The sequence below is a fragment of the Onthophagus taurus genome, chromosome 11 (assembly GCF_036711975.1).
Source record: "Onthophagus taurus isolate NC chromosome 11, IU_Otau_3.0, whole genome shotgun sequence".
NCBI lineage: Eukaryota > Metazoa > Arthropoda > Insecta > Coleoptera > Scarabaeidae > Onthophagus > Onthophagus taurus.
In genome coordinates this window covers 20,236,803-20,255,362 of record NC_091976.1, presented here as the reverse complement: position 1 = coordinate 20,255,362, position 18,560 = coordinate 20,236,803, and the positions used below count along the sequence as shown (strand labels likewise).

General features: G+C 34.6%; 2 protein-coding genes across 5 annotated transcripts in view; one reads left to right on the top strand and one right to left on the bottom strand.

Moving 5' to 3' along the window:
* LOC111424116 (Trehalose-6-phosphate synthase 1) overlaps window positions 1-18,560 on the top strand; it is a 222,592-nt gene that overhangs the window by 64,203 nt on the left and 139,829 nt on the right. The gene's annotated exons all lie outside the window — the stretch shown is intronic.
* Window positions 886-17,948, bottom strand: LOC111424203 (UDP-glycosyltransferase UGT5-like). Of its 4 annotated transcripts, none has more exons than XM_071199809.1 (4): window positions 17,045-17,948; window positions 6,444-6,666; window positions 1,267-1,483; window positions 886-1,211 (listed from the first exon to the last, which is right to left on the bottom strand). In XM_071199809.1, exons 1-4 carry the CDS (start codon window positions 17,852-17,854, stop codon window positions 929-931), a joined length of 1,533 nt encoding a protein of 510 aa, XP_071055910.1. In that variant the 5' UTR covers window positions 17,855-17,948; the 3' UTR covers window positions 886-928. The 4 variants fall into 4 exon arrangements, with proteins under 4 accessions (XP_071055910.1, XP_022913426.2, XP_022913422.2 ...); XM_023057658.2 differs by lacking the exon at window positions 17,045-17,948 and adding an exon at window positions 13,754-14,614; XM_023057654.2 differs by lacking the exon at window positions 17,045-17,948 and adding an exon at window positions 12,563-13,679.

Genomic DNA, 18,560 nt, shown 5'->3' with positions numbered 1-18,560 from the left:
ACTCTCCCTGCGGTCACGGTGAAAAAGTTACCGAAGACACACCATAACTCCGCACTTAGCCGCCTTCGAATCCTGCCAATTAAAAGTTTTCCTGGAGGCACTCCTTCCTCTATTTATTTAATTCTTTCCGCCCTTAGCCCCGATTCGGATGCTCAATTGTAAAGCTTCTTACCACTCAACTTTTAATATTTAATCCTATGCGATTTCCATTTAATTTATTCAACACCCAATAATTAATTAGGTAAATATTTAGGGTTCTTAAGATAGTGAATTACAACTAAATTTGCATTAGGTAAACAAGATTAGTTTATGTTCAAAATTAATTGTAGTAGTTAGAATAACTAAATTACAATAGGTAACATAATCCTAGTAATAAGTACGATATATAATATTTCTCTTGATATCTCCAAAAAAAGGCACGCATTTTATGTGACATGGAGAAAAACCTGCGTTTAACAGGGTCTGCTTTTAATCCGAATTAGTGAAAGAGTCGTAGGGGGTAAAGCGACGCGATCGCGCTGTTTCGCATTTCCGTCACGCGCACGTAATTCAATTCGGGCGCCGCCACCACCGACGCCGCTTCCGGCGGTGTGCTGGGTCCCCGAAGCTATTATTTTCAATTTCGGCGTCCCTTCTGGCGGTTTTTTCCGGCGCCGAATAGAAACAAATCTCCGAACCGCGTTTGGTCCGTCGCTGGTCGTCGCTTTTGTAAGCTTTTTCACTATGCGGAGAAAAAGAACAAGAGGACGTGGTGTTGAAGAAGAGCGGAAATTGCTTCGAATGCCTCAGGGGGGTTGCTGATGTAAAAGAGATTTTTTTTCGTTGTATTACTTTGTGTTGTAGAGCGTCATATTTGTCGTAGTCAACAAATATGAAATGAAGTGGTTAATTAGAAAATACTTAATTCTTTATTTAAGACAGTCTATAATTAATTAGTTTTAGTTTTTTTGACTTTGGCTGGATATACACATTTTAATAACATTTTTAAGGTGTAGTAGGATACTAAACAAATTGATAAGAATACTACAAGAAGAAAAGCTATTACATCTAGTAAAAGGTATTGATAGAAAGGCATTCCAACAGCTGCAGTTTTTAGATGTGGAGCGCCTTTATGACGTGCTACATATTCAATCCAATAAATAGCTGTATCCATTGGCGACATTGGTCTATCTTTAAAGCGTGCGGAAAGTTCTTCAGCTTGTTTTTTGAACCTACAAGAAAATTAAGATTAAAAATCTAAATAAAAATATGATATTTCAAATATACTTGGGATTTAACACTTTTTGTAAAGCCTCATATACGTTATCTTCAGTAATCGTGCTAAAATCCAAAATGACACCTCCCCCACTGGCTTCTAATGCTCTGGCGTTGGTGAACTGGTCTCCAAATTGGGGCATAACCACTACAGGAACTCCGCAATGAACAGCTTCAGTCATGCCAAGGAGTCCGCCGTGAGCAACGAACGCTTTGACGTTGGGGTGACCTGGAAATTTATTTATTTCCATGAATTTTAGTTTAGCGCGGATCGTGAGCGGCGCCGCGAGGGAAATTCCGGATATTCGCCCTTTGGGAAATTTTAATTTAGATTAGAACCGGCGCGGTATTAAGTTCGGCGCGAGCGCGGTTAGAAACTGCACCGGGTGAATATGTTGCGTTTCTGTACGTCCCTTCGTAGTCGTACCGGTGAAATTGGCACCACTTCACCCCATTAAACCGATTCAACCTACCCAACAATTTCGAAAAGGAAACTATTCCAAATCCAATCATAACTTTAATATTAAATAAATAAATTAAAAATCGATTTTATAACATAAGCGGACGCGTGTCATAAATTTTATGACAACAGGACAACTTAATCCAAACTTAACTTTACCACTGTTTCGTTATTTGTGATATTGAACATGACTTTATGGAAAGTTCGTGAATGTAATATTAGCTCTATTCACATTTCCTTTGGATTTTCGAGATCAAAGGGTTTTTGAACAGCAATGGTGTAGTTACAAGAAAAGTTTCATTTGCGGAAGGCAACGTTATCGAATGTTCCTATATGATAGTGGTTTGAAAAGGAGAGGAAGAAAAAAAATGAGTCGACGGTTATTAAAATTTAGATTAGTTGCTGTTCCTTTTTCAGCTCACCATTGGCAGAGGTGGAGAGCCCCGGGTGGGATTGCTGCGTTGCCGTGCGCTCCGCGGTGCACAAACTTTAAATTAACGTCATTCAAACGAAAACGCTCGAGCGCCGAGGAGCTTTAAGCTCGTCCGACAGTCCGCTGACCTGTGCGCTTTTTGCGCAATTTGCTCGCGTATTACCGTGTGGAAATGCTTTAGAAAAATATTTTTTATAAAACATTTGTTTTTTCCGCCCGTCCGCGGGCGATCATTATAGATAATAATTAAACTCTGTTTATAATCATCACGGGAAACGAATAAACTTCGCAGTACTAAATTCGAAAAGGAATCCTAACCCGAACCAAACAATTAATTTTAGGTTGGGGTTGCACACCGGTCCCCTTTGTGCGGTCGGAATTAATTTGCGGTTCAAAACGCTTTTGTCGTGGCCCCCGTTTACAATACACCCTATAATGGACAGTGGAATACATAACGCCGAAATAAGATTCCTTTTATTATGGTTGTCACTGGAGTAATTGTGTTTGTCTTTATTTATATCTACGGTTTGTTATTCAAAAAGAATTTTTTATTTTAATTCTTGTCTAAAAATTGTAAACCCAATAACAAAAATCGTCTATTGTTATTTTTACAACGTTGTCAGGATTTATATGAAAAAGAACTTGTATGGATCACGTACGTAAATATTTTAAATATTTTTTATACAACCATAACAAAAATTGAATAATTCTCGCAAAAAACGTTATTTTTTTCTGCGGTTAAAACATTTTTCCACACACACAGGTTGGTAGCTATGACTACAATTTTATGCGTTTGATGTCGAACGGTGCGTTACCTTAAAAAACATTATAGAGGAGCGGTATTTTGCGTTGTGATAAACCGGAACAAAAATCGAGTACAATAGCGTCCATTTGGGAGGTTTAGAACGACCCCAATGGTTATTAAATATGATGGGGGAGCCTTGTATAGAGAAGGGTTTGCCTGCATCCCCAGTTCGCCGTTTAATTGCAATCGGAATTAGCGCGGCAGTATACTTCACTTATACGATGCGGTGGCGATCAAATGCGCATAAAACATAATAAACTGCTAAACAACGGGCGCGAACCCGTTCGAATATCCGGATTATAAAATCAGCGGCCGCGACCGGATGGCGCATTCCGAACCAATATACGACCACCGCCCGGTAAAGTCGCGTGAAATAAACGCACGAACAAAAATTTATGGCCAAAAACTAACCCTTCCTATAGATAGTACGAACCGATGCCGTGAATTATCGTTTTTTAAATTGCCAAACTGGTCCACATTCTACGCTAATACCAACGAAAATACCAACATGACACAAATGTGTAATTTTAAAAGTATCAAATTTCAATATTCTTTTTAACAATTTTTTTTTGATATTTATACAAATATTTTAAATATTTAGTTTTATAAATTTTGTAAAGTGAATTGCTTTTTAGTGAATTTAATCGTCTAAAGTTAGCTACAAATATTGTACTACTTTTACTAAATAGAGACAAAAATCTTTGACCATCCTGTGTTGGAATTACTTCAACGTGATAAATGCTAACTGAGAGCCAGAATTTCTAAGTTAAAGGAAGCAAATCAAGGAGATACAACAGAAATGCTCTAAAAGAAAAGGAAATATTGATTGCATACCAGAATTATATTGAAGAGATCTTAATGATTAAAGATGACGAATCAGTAAACTCTATGTGGCAATGTTCTAACGACTTCATAAATCAAGCAGTAGCAAGCATATTGAATTATGACCAATAAACACCACGAAACGTCTGATTTGATGAAGAATGCTTAGGCACACAGTGCAAAACAAGAGAAGCAGAGGAGATGTACACAAATCTTAGAGACAAAGAGAATACATAGAAGAAAGAAAAGAGAAGGCGAAGAATATTGGGCGAAATAGAACGACTCAAAAACCAGTTAGAAACGAGAAAGTTTTACCAAAGAGTCAACAATATAAGAAAAGATTTTAAACCAAAAGTTAAGATCCTCAATGGATGAGTGGAACACTTTTCTGAACTGTTGGGTCTGATGACTAAGAAGAAGAACTAAAAGTATAAAATAATGACCAAGTAGAAATACCCAATTTGCTGGATATACGACTTGCCATAAAAAAAACTGAAGAACCATAAAGCACCGGGAAGAGATGTTATTACAGCGGAACTCTTTAAAGCCGGTAGATAAAGATTGGCGTGAAAAACAAATGCCGGAAGAGTGGAACGTCGCAGTCATATGCCCCTTACATAAGAAAGATAGCCAATTAGAATGCATGCTGTCTTTTTCAAACAGTATTCTTTAAATACTGCTTGAAGGTGCTGGTAGAAGTCTAGATAAGCAAGTGACTACTTACTGCTTATAGAAGACTAGATATTGAGGATTTATCTTAGAAGACTATATACCTCTTTTAAAAGACTATATGATCATGACAGAAGAATAGATACTACTGGCAAAGGACAAGATGCTGATAGAATAAATACTGGGAATGGAATACTAATAAATTTAACCTTTAATTAACATCGGCCGTGAAAGCCATTGTACTTATATTACTAAATACTAGACCTAGAAACTTTCGGGTTAAGCCGTGAGACTTTTGAAAAAGTGTTTGACGTTTCGGATGCGATGTTGCAATCTTTTTCACAAATAAGTTCGAAGTGACGAAATTTTGACAATAAATACGTTAAAAAAAATAATAACTAATTAGTGTCTAATTGTCAACTAAATAGACTTTGTCAAATCCGAGTAGAGAAGGTTTCGTTGAGTTTACCAGCATCTTCCATGTGCGGCTGAGTTTCCAGCCGTCTTCTGCGGCTGTTCTAGGTTTAGTGTTAGTTCTAGTTTTAGTTTAATTAACACCGACCGTGAAGCCTTCGTAGTTATAATAAATACTACTTGCAGAAAACTAAATATTGTTTGCAAAAAACCAAACACTGCTAGCAGAGGACTTGACACCGTTTTCAGATGAGTACTTATTCCTTATAAAAGAGGAGATGTTAATTTATATAGAAAGCTCGGTATTGTTTGCAGAAGGCTATATCAACCTGGCAGAAAACTAGACACTGCTGGCAGAGAACTAGAGGCGATAGATTTTCTTTGAGTTGGTATAGGTTCATTCGTAAAACAGTTACTACTTGGGATGACCTTGAATGTATGTTGAACGATGAGTTTCAGTTTGATAGTGAACCTATTAATATCTGTGTTAGGACTACGTTAGCGTCATTCTCTCGCCAGGATACAATTCTAGACTCGTCGCTGCTATAGTAGAACTTATACAGACTTGATTTGCGTGTGGAAAAGCTTTTTAAACCTCTAATAAGATATTATGCTTAAAGAATGTTTTATACAATTAAAGATTCCGTGTTGCTATTATACAAGTCTTCTGTTTATGACAATATTATGCCATAGGAATACACTATTTAAGAGATGAATGCGCAATATATGCAGGATTATGTTCGAATTTGATTCTATATTCTATATTCAACTCTCTTTTCGTTTTTTCCGTACATAAAGGGTTCTGCCCGGGTGTCACAAGCAAATATGAGTGCGAGTGGAAAAGCAAAGAACTAGGTGTACATTCGAAAAAGAAGTAGCCATCGAAAATAATGATAAATGGTCAGATTATAAAATTGTAGCTAATGAAGATTCGGATTTCGAATAATCACTATCAGCGTAATCGATAGCTTGCTTCTAGATATTGTCCAACAAGTAGTTTTTGTACTCGTTCATATAATAATGTCTATTCTCACCTAAATGACAAACACAAAATGCAAAAATATGGATTGCCTTACATGCAAGTTAGATTCTCACAGAGATAATTTTGAAACGATATTCAAAAACTTTCAAATACATTTTTGCCCTCGTGAATATAAAAAAAGTGTTCATTTCAAATTTCCCGTAACTGTTCGGATGAAGTAAAACAGCTGGTAAAATCAATTAAAAACGTGGGAGAGATTAATGTTGACAACTGGTTTACCAGTGTCCGTTCAGTACGAATTTGTCATAAAAAAATTACTGCCCATACGACATATTACGACATAAACAGTTTCGTATTTGGCTTTTATGATAAAAAATTAATCATGTACCTACGAGAAATAAGGTCGTGTTAGTATTACCAACACGATATGCCCATTGATGTGGAAACAGAAGATAAACAAAAAACCCAAACGAATGCGTTGTATAATAAAACTAAATGTGAGGGAGAGTTGTATGACGTAGTATAACGTTTCTAGATATTGTTACCCCGAAAAACGTAATTTAGTAAACATGTGGTTATTTATTTATTTGCTAAATATACTTACACAAAATATCAAATTGTGGCATCCACTTTTGTGTCATAACATTATCTGGTTTTCCGGGCATAGTGTCGTTTTCCCATTTCCACAGAACTCTATGTTTTAATCTGGAAAATGCTCTCTGAAACATTTCCCGCTTTTTTATTGGAAAACTATGTCCAATCAACATAGAACCCATACTAAAGTATACAACTCCCTCACTCGATTCGTTGATCCATTTCTCAATATTCTGTAAACAAAGAAAATAATTAAAATAAAAAGTTGTAACTTAATAATAAGGAAGAAAATCATTCGCATGCAGCTTTAGATTAATGCGGGATGTAAATCGGGTTAAAGAGTTGTGGTAAATCCGTCGTTTTACTGTACGTAACGTTATGTTGAAGCGACAGGCGGCGTTAACCTGTCAACGTTGCTACCGCATATTCACGAAAAGAAAGAAAAAAGTCGCACGATAAGCGAAAGAGGGAGACGAGACGAAAATATAATTTATGTGTGGAAAACGTTGTTCGCTTCCATTCCAGAAAAAGAGCCTCAAGAAAAAATCGCCCGGTAATGTAACATCTGTGCAGCTGTCACACATCAACGTCGTCTCATCCGTTCATCCCTTCCCCAGATCTGACGACTTAATTTTTGTGAGCTTTCCAAGCAGAGCTTTTAGAAAGGTTTTTCGATAAAACTTTTCTAATACATTTGTGAGCACATTTTAAAAATAAAAAAAAATGTTTTTAGTTTTTTCTATGAATATTATAAAAATATTTTTTAATGTTTTTAACTTGTTAGACTTACCGCTCTTTTCCATAAATTATTCATCAAAACAAATTAACAACATTCTCTACATTCGTGAGCATATTTAAAAAATTTAAAAAAAATGTTTAGTTTTCTATGAATATTACAAACATATTTATTCAATAATAAATAAATCAAGCGTACATTAGAGTTAATAATAAAAATTTTTTAATATTTTTAACATGTTAGACTTATCGCTCTTTTCCATAAATTATTTATCAAAACAATTTACAACGTTTAAATACACTTCAACAATTTTTATTTAAATAATTTTCCATTTTTAATTAATTTAAAACTCTTTTTATAATCAAATTTAAGTGGTAGTTAGTAGATATTCATTTTCAAACGTGAATGTATATCAACGAAATAAATTATTTAAACCATTCGTGTGCGAAAATGACGGAAAAAAAAGGTTAAACAGGACTATGAGTCTCTTTCAGTGGTATCTGCCGAACGCGACCGTGTGAATACACATTCGACATGTACCGGGGCTACATTATCTCGGCAATCGGTGGCTATAAAATATAGCTGCAGATACCGTCAATTTTCCGAGCGGCCATGGAAAATATATATGCGTCATATTTCCCAGATAACCGCCGTCGATAAAAAAAGGCGCAAAAAATCCACACCGAGCTTCGATGAGGGTGAAGTGGCAGTCGAGGGGTTTGGGTGATACCCCCTCGGTATTTGCACATCTGAATGCAGCCTGTTTGTTTTTCCGCTGTTTGTCGAACGTGTACCGACCGATATCGTCTGCATAATAGACTATTACCCGGGCTGTTTATCAGATATTTATGTAAGGGTGGGTTTCCCCTAAACACGAAACACCACCATGAATTTATACTGGTTTCTTAAAATTGAATACGATCGGTTTAATATTGAATTTTTTTATCTTACCTGTGGTAAAGTAATTTTTTTATTAGAAACATGTAAACCACCAACATCAATCATTTGTGGCACCGAAATTCTAGCTTCATGCATTGTAAAATGGCTATTAATCAAAATTAAACTGATGTTATACATAAATTTTTCGGCGATTTCTTTCTTTGGTCCTCTAACTTTCATAAAATATTTATAAGTAAATTGACTTTGAATGTGCACTAAAGCATTTTCTACCCGCTCAAAAAAATTCATTCTCGTGTTATAATCCATGAAAACCGTTGGATTTATCGCTGGATTTACCGGCAATCCAAAGTACTCACTTAACCAGGGCAACACTGAGCATGAAGATAAACCAATAATCTTTGAATTCGCTGGAATATATTCCAACATACAATTTGTTGCAAATAATTCGATTAGTACCACATCAAATTGTTGATTTTGTTTTAAAAAATCCAAAAATTCAGGCGATTTTAAAGCTTTTACGCAGGTATTTTGAGTGAATTTATGCAGCACCCAGGAACATAAGTATTTTTCAAGTCGTGATTGAGTGAAGTGCGCAAATGGAACAGTATTTTTTAAGGCCCCGTTGTTGGTGTTTAAATTAACGTCATGATAATTTCGTAGTTTTTTTTCTAATGGGTAATAACTTATCACTGTTATGTTATGATCTTTCTTAGCCAAATTAAGTAGTAACGGTCGAAACACTGAAAAATGACTTCTCATTTCATAAGGAAACACCGCTAATATGTTTAAAGCGCCCACTTGAAATGGACTTTCAAGTTGAACTAAGAAAAGTATTAATAAAGTTTTTAACATAACCATTGTTACAAGTAGACTGAATGATTTTTGCTTGGTTCGTGGTTTACATAGACTATAATATACAAACAAGGACAGAAAACATAACATTTCTTTCTTTTTAATATAATATAGAATTACGTTAACATATAACGTCGAAACCGTATCAAATTCAAACTGTACGGTTTAATGAATCTCGGTTGCGAAAACCTATAAATAACCCATAATACAAAACAATAAATAAAATAACAGAAATTAATTATTATTATAGAATTAATGATTTAATCAATTTATTTTTTTTAATTGCTCAATTTTAATGATTAATATTTTAACAAAATTTGATTATTGGAAGCGTCGAAATATCCGATTTCAAAATTTAGCGACGCTGCAAAATAATGCAGCATTCTATGGTATAAAAAAATAAATATGTTGTGAGTCATGTTGTAAATTTTAATAGGAACGATCATTGTTTCAATCGAAACCCACTATAAATCATTGATTCGAAGTTTGGTAAATTATTTAAGATCCAATAAGTATACGAGCCATCTTCACTAAAGAACATTAAATCGAGTGTGGGGCATCTTGTGAGATATCGCATGGGATACCATGATTTCAATTTAAAAATCTTAAAATAAAATGATTGAATGAACTCCAAAAAATATTCAAAGTGTATTAACTTACTCGTTATAAAATAATGACAGGATTTTACATACAAAATTTTAATACCTTCACGTTGTAGACTCAATTTGTTATCTATATCACACGCAAAAACAAAATGCACACATGTACATTAAAAATTGAAGGATTTTATTTTTTATAAATGTCTATTTCTGACTTTTATCGCGCTAGTATTTCAAAGCATAGAGTTATCACGAATTGTTAGCTATCTAATGTATTTCGTGGTTATCACTAGGGTGAGTCAAGGAGTTATTTGTGGTTCCTAGAAGAATGCTATTTCTCTTGAAATAAAGTTGGTTTATATAACACTACATCTAATAAAAATATGTATTTTTCTGCCTTACTTTTCAAACTTCATTTGCCTTATATTGTTTTGACTTGTGATAAACGTCTTTGTTAAATTGCTGGTTTCGTTCTGCCATATTTTTGCTAATATATCCCATCATTTTGGCATAATTTAGTCCTCATCCTATTTCTTTCGTTTGTCTATTTTGTGTTACATCGAATTCTATGCATCTCTACCTTTTTAAATATTATAATATAATGTAAATAGTATTGGAGACTTTCAACTCGACGTTACAAAAGACTTCTTATATATAAGCAATAAACCTCAATTTCGCTCCATCCAAACTGACAATCAAATCTGAATCTAGTCAAATTTAAACCAAACCAAACCGGCGCATGCCTACCTAAATCAGATTGTTAAATCGCTTGATAACAGATATTGTCAATAGCAGGCTGGACGCTGCTATTAGAAGACTAGATATTGCTTAGGCGATTAGACATGGCCAGTTGTAAACTAAGCAAATCCATCTGATCCGTAGGTAAAAAAAATCCAATCCTTCCACAACCAAATTAGACAAGATAAGAAATCACTTAATATGAAATTGAGTAGCCCAAACCTGAAGCATCAAAATCACTCCAAAAAATAGCAACAATAAATTGCGAGCAATCATTCCAACTAATTTGTTTACATAGTTATGAATTAATTTTGGATAGCAATAAACCTATTCTGAATCAGTTAAAGAAGGTTTAAACATTTACTGATGCTAACTGAGTATATACTGCTTGTACAAGTCTAAATACTTCCGACAGAAAACTAAAGATTGCTGGTAGATAACTAGATACTGCTGACAATAATGTATAGACTGCTTACAGAATAGTAGATATTGCCAATAGAAGGTTGGACACTGCTGTCAAAAGACTAGATATTGCTTAGGTTAAGGTGATTGAACATGGCCAGTTGTACACCAAGCAAATCTATCTGATCCACAGGTAAATGAAATCCAATTCTCCCACAAGCAAATCAGACAAAATCGGGGATCATTTAATATGAAATTGAGTACCCCCAAATCTGAAGCATCAAAATTACTCAAAAAAAGCACCAATAAATTGTGCGCAATCATTCCAACTAATTTGTTATCGTTTGAGAGATTTTACAAAGGTGTGCATTAATTTTGAATAGTAATAAACCTATTCTGAATCAGGTAAACAAGGTTTAAAGATTTACTAATGACGAGAGAGTAGGTATATTCTGCTTCTAGAAGTCTAAATACTCCTGACAGAAAACTAAAATCGCTAGTAGACAACTAGATACTGGTGACAGAAAACTAGATATTGCTTACGCGATTACACATGACCAGTTGCAAACCAAGGAAATCTATATGATCCACAGGTAAATAAAATCAAATCTTTCCACAACCAAATCAAACAAGATCAGGGATCAATTAATATGAAATTGAGTACTCTAAAACCTGAAGAATCAAAATCATTCCAAAAAACAGCATCAATAAATTATGCGGAATCAGTCCAACTAATTTGTAATCGTTTGGGAGATTTTACAAAGTTGTGAATTAATTTTGAAGAGTAATAAACTTATTCTGAATCAGTTAAACAAGGGTTAAAGATTTACTAATGGCAAAAGAGTATATACTGGTTGTAGAAGTTAAATACTTTTTTAGACTACTTTTTTTTAGAAATCTTTGTTAGAAAACTTAAGATCCCTGGTAGATAACTAGATGTTGGTGCCAGAAAACTATACACAGCTTACAAAAGACTAGATATTGCCAATAGAAGGCTGGTCACTACTGGAAGAAGATTTGCTATTGCTTGCAGAACATTAGACATGGTCGGCTGTCTCAGCCTAAAATCCAAAATGCTTGTTGAACCTGAATTCAAATTTAGCAAAGAAAATCGTCGAAAAATTACTAATTTTGTTATGAACATAACTTTAACTGAAATGTGTGGGCAAATTTAATTAACAATAGTATAGGATTACTTATTCTTCTGCGTAGACTAGGATCAATAATATGAAAAATATATGAGATTTGTATCAGAAAGTACAATTTAATTTGCTTTTAAACTTTTTTTAAATTTAAACTGCCTAAACAAAATAAAATAGAAAATTAATTTTAACTATAAGGTCGTAAATTAACGTGTCAACTTTTTTTTAATAAAATTTGTCACAATCATCAACACTCGAACCCCGATAATACATAACTGCGTTCGAGCAAGTAATAATTTTTCAAAATACCTGTCATCAAAAAGAGCGGATGATTGATCGTGGAAAATTAAAAATCGTTCGAGCCCTATTGTCAATTTTTCACGTCCGTTTGTGTCACTTTATTACACCCTACAAAAGGAATTCCATTTTAACCACGGTTTTTCCATCAGTTCTCAATTTTTCTTTTAATGTACAAATCGAAAGAGAATGTAAAACATGAATTTAATTTCCAATAACCCACTATTCCGAGTAATTTTAACGTTTTGCTTGCTATATAGCTCTAAATCCGAATTTGATGCGATCGTTGCGAGCACAACTGTGAAATTAGCGACGATAGAAAGGGTCATTTGCTTCGTAATTGAATTACCCCGGAAGTGGATGATGAACGACATGTTTCGAAATCATTGACACACGATCGATATCTTTAAATTAGAGCTGACTAATTTGCGAATTATTTAAAAATGTAAACATTTAAACATACCTGTGGTAATTTCCGTACATTTCCTATATGAACACCTCCAATTTCAAGTAAACCAGGTACTAAAGGTTTAGTTCTATGTAAAGTAAAGTGAATGTTCGACAAAATGAGGCTTGTATTATAAGCAAAGGTATCTAAATCGGGTAAATTTGAATCAATATATTTCCTAGCTAACTCATTTGAAGGTGAATCAATTAAAAATTTATAAAACAACCTCGTCATAACGTAATGAACAGTATTTATGGCTCGTTGAAAAAAATTCATCGAATCTGCCATTCCAGAAAATAAAATTGGAATGTATGCCGGATTATCCGGATTTCCAATGTAATCATTACTCCATGGAACCATTCCACCGGATGTTAATCCAATCAATGAGCCCCCAGTAAAATGCATCAAACCCAAATAACAATTTCCCATAAAATGTTCAGTTAACACTAAGTCAAATTTTTCTTTTCTACGTATAAATTCGTTCATTACGCGAGTATTCAACGTTTCACACGTATCTTCAGTTACAACCGAAAGTTTTCTCACCAAATTTAACCTTGACAATAAACCAGAACCGAAAAAACCAAACGGAAACACTTCATTTAAATCTTCACCATTTTCGTTTAAATTTATATCTTCGAAGTTATCAATTTTTATTTTTTGTGGGAAATGATTTATTACAGTTAATTGATGACTTCGTTTTGATAACTCAATTAGCATTGGTTCAAATACATTATAATGACTCTTTCCTCTATGAGGAAATAACGCTAAGATTTTATAACAAAAAATCACATTTAGAGATAATAATACGTATAGTAGACGAAACCACATCTTGGTTATTACTGGATGTTTAGATGTGGTTTAGAGTTTGCTTCTTCAAGGTCAATACATTCACTATTGAGACGATACATTTATAAAGTGGAAGGAGAAATTTTTTAGATGTAATATTATAGTCTATGTTTATTATTAGATAACATAGCATGAGACGATTAATTTTGTACACAAGTATACCAAATGACCTCTAGTGAACTCAGTCCTTCATATTGTGAAAAAGGTTATTGACTTTCAAATGAACTTGAATTTTCAATTTACATCATGGGAACAAAACAAAATTTTAATTACAAAAATTGCTAGTTTTTTGATACCACTCATGTCATTAATATTATATAATGACATAGAATTATTTATGTCCTCCACGTGCATACTTACCTTAGGTAAACGTTTTGGTTTTCCTATATTCATTCCTCCCACTTCAATCATACTGGGTACTTGAGGAAATGCACCGTTTAAAGCAAAGTAGTTATTGACGAGCATAAGACTAGTATTTTCAGCGATTTTTTCTAAAGGTGGTAGATCGTCGCCAAAGAAAGCTTTGGCTTTACGATTTCCTGGTATATCGCAAAAAAGATAGTAGAGTAGTTTACAATACCCCAACACAATCGTATTTTCCAATCGTTCCGAGAAGCTCATATGTTTTGCAAAGTTGCCAAAGTGGCCAGGAACGTAAGCTGGATTGTCGATCCTGGCAAATCTGCCCGCGTGCCACGGCATCGGATAACAAGAACTTAACGCGATATAAGGAATTTTAAATACATGCGCGAAACCCAAAAAGCAATCGGTGTTGAAATACTCTATAAGAATCAAATCGTACTTTTCTTTCGTTTTTAATAAATCTTTAACGATATTTTGATTTAACTTTTGACAAATTTCTTCCGCAAACTCCGTTAATAATATCGGCGTTAAATATTTAGTTATAAATTTCCCGGGCAAATCATTCATATTTAATATTTCCGTCGCGTTTTGATGAGCTTTATCCAATTCGAAATCTTTATATCGCGGTAACGGTTTCTTTTGAGGAAATTCACTGTACACGTGCACTTCATGACCTCTATTCGCCAACTCTTTTAGAAGAGGTTCGTAAGATGCAAAATGACTTTTCCCCGCATACGGTAAAAGAGTTAATATTTTTAAGCAGTTTACAAATTTTACTATTACAAAACATAACAGTAACAATCGCATTTTCAACGAGCGTGACCGAACCACTATTCACCACTGTTCACTTCGTTTTGACATCTTCATTCTCGTTAATATGAGGAGTGGGGTTACATGTAAACTAGGACCACGTGCCGTTACGTAAACCGTTTGGCACTATTTCATCTACCTCAGTATTAATACTGTGATTGAATACAAAAATAGGTATTATTTGTTTTATTTAATAATTACTTTTAAGTGGTATTTAAATTGGATTAATATCGAATATATAAAATAATCTTTAAACGGATATTATATATTTTATGATGGCCCCCTGTGGCACAACACCTAAAAGTCATATGTCGAAGAAGATTTTTTTAACTGTATCATAGAAGATCACCAACGTTGTTACAACACTCGGTAATCAACACCAAGTCGAACATCCTCAAAACTCGATGAGATCTAATTACTTTACTTGTTAGTACAAGTAAAATTAAGTAGCTAAACACGATTAAGAAATGCATGGACCATGTTGAGAGAGGCCATGTTGACCATGACGACTACGTGTGATGTAGGTAATACCAGGAACGATATTGAATGATATCAGAGAATCTGTTGGCGAAATCTAAGAACAACGTTAGAAATGTAGGATGATATTGGAGTATATCAAAGATGATTTTGTTCATCTTTGACATTGAGGAAAACTAATTACGATGTTGAGGTACATATATTGGATGGTAACGGGCAATATCGGATACGATGTTGAACAATGTTGAAAGACATCAGACAACATATTAATAGGGGCTATATCACATTTAGTAGCAGGGATGATTGGGCGAAAGGAGGGCCTCAACTAAAAAGAGGAGCCCTAGCCTGGTACACCGATGCTTCAAAGACAGTAAGACCTGGAGTAGGCATGGGCATCAGTGGACCAAATAGCCACATCAAATTGCCCCTCAGCTCGGACTTAACAATTTTCCAAGCAGAAGTTCTTGCTATAAACTTCTGCACCGCTTTGAACCTACAGAAGGGACAAAAAGGTGCATCCATAAACATTTTCACAGACAGTCGGGCCGCCTTAAAGGCAATTCAGGCCTACACGTGTGGCTCCGCACTGATCAGAGAGTGTACCAACAACCTGAGAGAACTCGCTAGGGGCAATGATGTTACGCTATGGTGGGTTCCAGGTCACAGCAACATTGAGGGCAATGAGAAAGCCGACAAGCTGGCCAAAGAGGCAGCAAACACGCCCTTCATTGGACCCCAACCTGGATGTGGACTACAAAAAAGCCACCTAAAACAAATAATCAACAACTGGGAGGCTTCAAAGATAGCCTTACGCTGGAAAGAACTTCCAGGTCACAGACAAGCGAAGAGTATGATAACTCCGTCGCAAAACAAAACCAAAGAGGTTTTATGCCTCAGCAAAGGGGATCTAAGAACGCTCTCAGGCTACCTGACCGGCCATGTGCCCCTAAAATACCACCTCTTCCACATTGGACAACCTGAGGATCAAACTTGTCGACTATGCAACGACGAGTCAAGACGAGCCAGAGGCCGTCTAAGGCACAACGTCTTCGGTAAAACTCCCCTGTTATCTACCGACATAAAGGTTTATGACCTCAGGACAATACTAAGGTTCATTAAGGACCTACATTTGCCCTAAACCTTTGGAGGGCTAAAGTTACAATAGATCTGATAGGTCGCGGTAACGAGAGGGGCCGCTCTTCTCAGCCCGGCAGCAATAATAATAATAATAATAGGGGCTAAAAACGATGTTGTTAGAAGCGTTGGGTTTTGTCAGACAAAGTGCTGTTATGAGGAATATCAGATTCGATATTACGATTAAGGACGATGTTAAGAGGTATCATGCCAATGTTATAGAAAGCTAAACATGATATTAAACCATACCAGGCACAATTATGATAAATTCTAGAGAGGATATTAATGTATTAAACACGATGTTGGGCAGTATCGGTAATGTTGTCAGAAGAGGCAAGGGCAATATTCAAAGATACGAGTAACAATGTGGAAATACATTAAAAATTACGTCAACAAAGATCACAGATGATATGCAAGAGAATGTTGATTGATATTAGAGATTATATTGAGAAAAGCGATGTTAGACACGTTATTAAAGGAGGCTAAAAACAATAGTCTGAATTAATAGCAATACTACGAATATAAATCAATAAAATAATGTTGAGTAATAATTCGCGCGACATAGAAGATAACTTGGATGATGTTGACTAAGACAAAATATAATGATAAGCGCTATTTGGATCGATGTTGACTCAGACTAGATATGATAAAATAGACGGATTTGTAAAACGCTAAAGACGATTTTATAGAAATTAGAGTTATCATTCCTTAGCTAATATATGATATTCTCCTCGTCTTAAGCTTCGGAAGAATTACGTTTCTCGACAATATCAAATTCGTGTGTAACATTTCTATCAAAGTTATAACATAGTTATAAACATAGAAGTTCTTTTACTTTTATATAACGATTTTAAATAAAATCCTTACCTTAGGTAAATTTTCTGGATTTCTTAAATGGACTCCACCCACTTCAATCATACCAGGAACTTGCGGAAATGCACCGTTTAAAGTAACATGGTTATTGACGAGCATAAGGCTGGTATTTTCTGCGATTTTTTCTAATGGTGGTAAATCGTCGCCAAAGAAAGCTTTGGCTCTACGATTTCCTGGTACATCATAAAGAAGATAATACATTGATTTACAATAACCTAACATGATTGTGTTTTGCAAACGTTCCGAAAAGCTCATATGCTTTGCAAAGTTGCCAAAAAGGACTGGGACGAAAGCGGGATTATCAATTCTAGAAAATCTGCTTGCGTACCACGGCATCGGATAAGAAGAACTTAGCGCGATAAAAGGAATTTTAAATATATGCGCAAAACCTAAGAAGCAATCTGTGTTGAAATACTCTATAAGAATAAGATCGTATTTCTCCATGGATTTTAATAAATCTTTAACGATCTTCTGATCCAACTTTTGACACGCTTTTTGTGCAAATTGCGCTAATAGCTGCAGAATTATATGCTGTGTCCAAAACTCGCCTGGTAAATCTTTCATATTTATTATTTCCGTTGAGTTTTGATGAACTTTCTCCAATACAAAATCTTTATACCTAGGTAACGGTACTTTTTGCGGGAATTCACTGTAAACGTGCACTTCGTGACCTTTATTCGCCAACTCTCTTAAAATACTTTCATAAGCAACAAAATGACTCTTCCCCGCGTGTGGTAAAAGTGTTAGTATTTTTAATGAATTTACAAAGTTTAAAAATATAAGAAATAACGGTAACACTAACATTTTCGGCGAAGCTAAACGTACAACTGACCAATTCCTTTTTAAAACATCCACCTCGTCAGCATAAGGAGTGGGGGAGGTACTGAAAGTTGAATTACGTTGGTTATTTGTTTGTCATAAAATTAATAAATCTATGGAATAACATTTTATACACTTCACGCTGTTTAAACTGCACGTTTAGATGCAAATGATTTGATCAACAAATATGTTTTTGAATTAGTGTGGAAATTATGCTGGGACAAAACGTCGTAATTTTATAAAATGTATTTTTGTGATATCTCATACAGTTTTTTTTGTTATGTTATATTATTATTGTAAGAATAAGTCAAGGAGGTCACACTCTTTTAAAAACAGATCCCAAACTTAAGGCATAAATGGCAAGTCAATGACATTGGATATAATTATTATCACTTTGTTTTTATTAACATTAAAACATTTATCGTCTTAAATGATAAAGTAAAACTTTCCAAATAAAAATGAAAAAAATAATTATTGTTACAATTCACACCATATTGAACCTTACCTTGGGTAAACTTTGTCGTGTTCCCAAATGCATTCCACCCACTTCAATCATACCAGGTACTTGAGGAAATGCACCGTTTAAAGCAAAGTAGTTATTAACGAGAATAAGACTGGTGTTTTCAGCAATTTTTTCTAATGCAGGAAGATTGTCTCCAAAGAAAGCTTTGGCATCACGATTTCCTGGTAA